General features: G+C 48.1%; 1 protein-coding gene across 1 annotated transcript; it reads left to right on the plus strand.

Moving 5' to 3' along the window:
- Window positions 1-2,111: 2,111 nt before the first annotated feature.
- Window positions 2,112-4,309, plus strand: LOC132529275 (activating signal cointegrator 1 complex subunit 2-like). The gene is given in 3 exon segments (XM_060165597.1): window positions 2,112-2,254; window positions 2,414-4,039; window positions 4,102-4,309. Coding segments are annotated over 3 exon segments (1,977 nt in total).
- The last annotated feature ends 1,691 nt before the right edge of the window (window positions 4,310-6,000 follow it).

A 6,000-nucleotide genomic window follows, 5' to 3' on the forward strand; every position in this document is an offset into this window, starting at 1 on the left:
TAGCAGGATCTAGATCTCCTAGTGGAAATAAAATAACATGCTTGGCACTCACTGCCAAGTTGCTTTCTAAAGCTCTTGTGCGAACAGACACCTCCAGGAGAAATAAAAAGTGTTACCATTTCCCATATCTTCACCAATACTGGTATTATGAGACCTCTCAGTTCCCAACCTTCTGGAATGTGAAAAGCTATCTCATTGAGGTTTTATTTTATACTTTCCTGATTTCTAGTGAGGCCAAGTGTCTTTTCTTTTCTTCTTTTTAAAATATATTTCCTTATTTACTTATTTGGCCGCACTGGGTCTTAGTTGCGGCACATGGGATCTTCGCTGCCACGTGCGGGATCTTCGCTGTGGCATGCGGGATCTTTTAGTTGCAGCATGCGGGCTCTTAGTTGTGGCATGCACGTGGGATCTAGTTCCCTGACCAGGGATCAAACCCGGGCCCCCTGCATTGGGAGCTCGGAGTCTTAACCACTGGACCACCAGGGAAGTCCCCCAAGTGTCTTTTCATATTTTTCTGTCCCTTCCATTTTCTTCTTTTATAGAATTGTTGGCTCCATCCTTTGTATATTTTTCTAGTTGGAAGTTTTCTTTCCTTATTGCTTTATAAGAATTTTTTGATATTCTGCGTAGTCATCCTTTGTCAGTTATATACATCTCAAATACTCTCTTCCAATCTGTGATAAGGCTCTTAGTTTAGGAAGTCTTTCCATGCGTAGATGTTTTCATTTTTAATGTTTTCAAATGTAACCATTTTTCCATGTACTTGTTTGATATAACATAGATAATTAATTTTTAATTTTGTATATGGAAAGCCAATATAAGAACAACTTAATGAATATCTCCATGTCCTCCTGTCCTATGTGTAATGATACAAACTTATTTAATGTGTGTGTGTGTTTAGGCTGTCTCTGAATTCTCTCATCTGCTCCATTGTCTAAGCCTTTGCGACTACCATATTGTTCTCCTTATGTCTTTCCAGTACTCTTAATATCTGCTATGGAGATCCATCTTGCCTTCTTACTCCTTGAAATTGTATTGACCCCTTATAGATCCATATGAATTTATGGACAAAACTTTTCATGTTCCATGAAAAATCCCAGTATCAATGGGGAAGGATAGACATATTTGTGGCATTGAATCCATCCATCCATTAACATGGTATGTACCTCAATTTATACAGGTCTTCTCTGATGTTTTCCATAAGTCTTATACTTTTTCATAAAGATCTTACACATTTTGTCAGGTTTATTTCTAGTAAACTTTTTTGGCGATATTGTAGACTTCATCTACCTTTATACTTTTGTTTGTTGCCAGTACCTGGGAACACGATTAATTTTTCTAAATTGAACTTGGATCTAACCCAACCTTGCTAAGAACTTGCTTACTATTTCTAGTAGTTTCTGTTCTTTTCCAATCCCTGAAGCTCTTATTTCTAATTGTGGTCCTGGGACACTGGCTTGGACCACTGTACAGCACTGAGTAGCCGCAGTCGTAAGGGGCATGCTGTGTCCTTCCAGTTTAAAGAAAATTCTTTTTTTTTTTTGGCTGCTGCCATGCGGCATGTGGGCTCCTTATTTCTCTGACCAGGGATCAAACCCACGCGCCCTGCAGTGGAAGCGCGGAGTCTTAATCACTGGACCACCAGGGAAGTCCCAAGAAAATTCTTCTAAGACAGGGAAATAAAAATTACAAGTCCTGGGCTTCCCTGGTGGCGCAGTGGTTGAGAATCTGGCTGCCGATGCAGGGGACACGGGTTCGTGCTCCGGTATGGGAGGATCCCACATGCTGCGGAGCTGCTGGGCCCGTGAGCCATGGCCGCTGAGCCCGCGCGTCCGGAGCCTGTGCTCCACAACAGGAGAGGCCACAACAGTGAGAGGCCCGCGTACCGCAAAAAAAAAAAAAAAAAAAAATACAAGTCCTGTATTCTTTAAGGCTTCCTTGGCTTGAATATTTGTTTGCTGACTGTTTAATTATGATTTTTTGCATCTATGTTTATAAATAAATATGGCTATAATTTTTCTTTCTCATGTTCTTTGTATTCAGTTTTAAAATTAAGATTATTGTGGACCGCGGAAGTGCCGGCGCTGTGGGAGCTGTCACCGTGGACCATGGCGGCGGCGGCGGCAGTACAGCACCGCAGTGGACCCGCCGGGGAGGGTCAATGCAGCACAGTGCCAGCTCTGCCCCTGGACCAACTCCAGATCACCCGCAAGGACCTGAAGACAGGGAAGCTGAGGACCTCACCAGCGCTGACCTGGAAGTGGGTGGACTGTGGTTGACAACAGCTGAGACGCAGCCCGGCCTTCTTCCTGTTACCACAACCACCACCACCACCACCACCCCGCGGAGAAAGCAGCCCTTATGTAGTCAGAGGAGAAAACTGAGCTCATCTTCTCTTCTTGGTGAACAAACACCCTGAGCAGAAAGCAGACTGGTATCTTGCGTTATACAAACCGCCCCCTAAAGACAACATTCCCACCCTAGTGGAGGAGTACTTGGAACGCACCACCTTCGTAGCCAGTGACCTCGACTGGCTCCTGGCCCTGCCTCACGATAAATTCTGGTGCCAGGTTGTCTTCGACGAGACCCTGCAGAAGTGCCTGGACTCCTACCTGCACTGTGTCCCCCGAAAGTTCGACCAGCTCGTGGCCTCAGCCCCTGAGGTCGTTGACATGGAGAAGCACCTCCACCGAAGTGTTTTTCTCGCCTTCCTTCGCGTGTCCACTCGCAAGGAATCCAAAGATCACTTCATTTCCCCCTCTGCTTTTGGATAAATCCTCTACAACAACTTCCAGTTTGACATCCCAAAGATCCTGGACCTCTGTGTGCTCTTTGGAAAAGGCAACTCCCCGCTGCTGCAGAAGATGATAGGAAACATCTTTATCCAACAGCCAAGTTACTATAATGACCTGGATGAAAGCATGCCCACCATCCTTCAGGTCTCCAGCAATATCCTCCAGCACTGTGGTTTGCAAGGGGACGGGGCCTGCACCACACCCCAGAAGCTTGAGGAGAGGGGCTGGCTGACCCCCAGCGACATGCCTCTCCTGGAATTAAAGGACATCGTTCTCTACCTTTGTGATACCTGCACCACACTCTGGGCCTTTCCGGATAGCTTCCCTTTGGCTTGCCCAACCTTCCAGAAACACGACTTCTGTTACAGGCTAGCTTCCTTTTATGAAATAGCAATTCCCGAACTGGAGTCTGCAATTAAGAAGAGGAGGCTTGAAGATAGCAAGCTGCTAGGTGACCTGTGGCAGAGGCTCTCTCATTCCAGGAAGAAGCTACTGGAGATTTTTCACATCCTCCTGAAGCAGATCTGCCTTCTCCCAGTCCTAGAAAGCAGCTGTGACAACGTTCAGGGCTTCACTGAAGAGTTCCTTCAGATCTTCAGCTCCTTGCTGCAGGAGAAGAGGTTTCTCTGAGACTCTGATGCACTCTTCCCTGTGGCCGATGACGTCAGCCTGTTGCAGCAGTCCTCAGCCTTGGATGAGTCTCGGACCGCCTACAACCTCCAGGCAGTCGAGAGTGCATGGGAAGGGGTGGACCGAAGGAAAGCCACCGATGCCAAAGACCCACCGGTGGCTGAGAATCCTAACGGGGTCGTGGAGGCGGCAGAGGCGGTCAGCAGACCGTCATCGCTTCCCCAGGACTCGGAGGAAGAGGAGTGCCTGGGGGCAGCGGCTGCTCCAGGCCCCGCCACGTGCGGCGTGGAGCTGGACTCACTCATCTCCCAGGTGAAGGACCTGCTGCCAGACCTCGGCGAGGGCTTCATCGTGGCCTGCCTGGAGCACTACAGCTATGACGCGGCGCAGGTGATGAACAACATCCTGGAGGGGCGGCTGGCCCCTGCCCTCGGCCAGCTGGACCGCGGCCTAGACAGACAGGTGAAGCCAGACCCGGCGCCCCTGCTGACGTCTCGTCACAACATCTCCCAGAATGTTGAGTTGGACGTGTTCAGCAGGGACTCAGTGGACCTGAGCCGGGTACACAAGGGCAGGAGGAAGGCAGCGACAGGCCCTTCACCATCCCTCAGGTGCTGAGAACCAAAGTGCACCATCCCTCAGGTGCGGAGAACCAAAGTGCACCACCCCTCAGGTGCGGAGAACCAAAGTGCACCATCCCTCAGGTGCTGAGAACCAAAGAGGAGGACGAGGACCCCAAGCCCGACCATCTTGTGCAGGACCCTGCAGTGCTGCGGGAAAAAGCAGAAGCCAGGTGCATGGCCTTCCTGGTCAGGAAGGGGTACCGGCATGACAGCTCAGCGGCAGTGGCTGGCAGCCCCCGGGGCCACGGGCAGAGCTGAGAGACAACACAGGAGCGCAGGAGGAAAGAAGCCAGCAAGCCACACGAGCCAACCACAACCGGAGAGCCATGGATGACCGCAAAAGAAGCTAAGGCAGGATTCCAACCTGAGGCCGCTGCGCCAGGGCCAGCCGGACCTGCCAGGCTGAGGTACCATAGCCTGGGGCTTCCTCGCCAGTTGGCCCCCTGCCAGGCCACAAGTTCAAGTCCACCCCTCGACAGCCTCAACTTCACAGCCCCTGAGAAGGCCGCCTCATCGTCTGCCAGCCGGCCGTGAGCGCCTTCCTGCAGAACACACAGTGCCTTTATCCACAGCGGAGGAACCGTGCGGCCAGCGCGCAGGTGCAAGGGACGGGGTTGGAGCCCCAAGGCCAGTCCCCAAACCTCGTGCAGCCGGACAGCACATCCCTTTCTCCCTGGACGGCAGGAAACCTGTGTATTCAAAAACAAAAACAAAAAACACACAAAAGCCCTGCAAATAAAGTTTTTGACCCTTTCAAAAAAAAAAAATCAAGATTATTGTAACTGCCCAAAATCAATTGGAGGAGGTTTACGTTTTTCCTATTTCTTGAGAAACTTTAGTTCTGATCCTTATAGGGTTGATTGAACTCAGCATAAAACCTCCTGGGCTGGTAACATGATATGGTTGTTTATGTGGACATTTTAACTAATAATTGCATTTCTTTAATGGTTAAGGGTTAACGCATATGTTCTATTTCTTTTTTTTTTTTAATAAATCTATCCATCTATCTATCTATCTATTTATTTATTTATTTTGGCTGCGTTGGGTCTTTGTTGCTGCGTGCAGACTTTCCCTAGTTGTGGTGAGCGGCCGCTACTCTTCGTTGTGGTGCGCGGGCTTCTCACTGCCGTGGCTTCTCTTGTTGGGGAGCACGGGCTCTAGGTGCGCGGGCTTCAGTAGCTGTGGTGCACAGACTTAGTTGCTCTGCGGCATGTGGGATCTTCCTGGACCAGGGCTCGAACCCATGTCCCCTGCATTGGCAGGCTGGGATTCTTAACCACTGAGCCACCAGGGAAGTCCCTGTTCTATTTCTTTTGGTATCATTGCTATTTTTTTTCTAGAAAGTTGTTCTTTCTGCCTAATTTTTCAGATTTATTGGCATAAGTGTGTTCACAGTATTCTCTTCTGACTTTTTACACCTCTATAAAGGTATGGAGACTTTTTACAGTGTCTATAGTTATGATCCCATTTTATTCATAGTGTATTTTTGCTTTCTCTTTTTTTGCAGAGCTCTTTCAGCTTCATCTGCTTCAAAGTACTAGGTTTCGACGTTAATCCTTTTGCTATTCCCTTTTCTTGACCTGACCACTTAAGCTTCAAATATCCATTTTTTTCTTTTCTAATACATGCATACGACACAAATTTTCTCTTAAGTACTGTTTTAGCTATATTCCACAAATTTGCTTTCTATTGTTTTAAATAATCAATAAGTTCTAAATATGCCCAGTTTCCACTACAATTTTGTCTTTAGCACATGAATTATCTATCGATGTGGTGGTCTAGGTGAAAGCAGGGAGCTGACTCAAATCCTGATGACTTAGCTTGAACCCACTGGAAATCAATATCCAACTGTCTGTGGATACGAGGATCAATCAGGGCTCAGCCTTCATCATATCCCCAAGAAACAGATACATCTCACACAAAGCAGAAAGAACATTAAAATTTTACTA

The sequence above is a fragment of the Lagenorhynchus albirostris genome, chromosome 11, assembly GCF_949774975.1.
Source record: "Lagenorhynchus albirostris chromosome 11, mLagAlb1.1, whole genome shotgun sequence".
NCBI lineage: Eukaryota > Metazoa > Chordata > Mammalia > Artiodactyla > Delphinidae > Lagenorhynchus > Lagenorhynchus albirostris.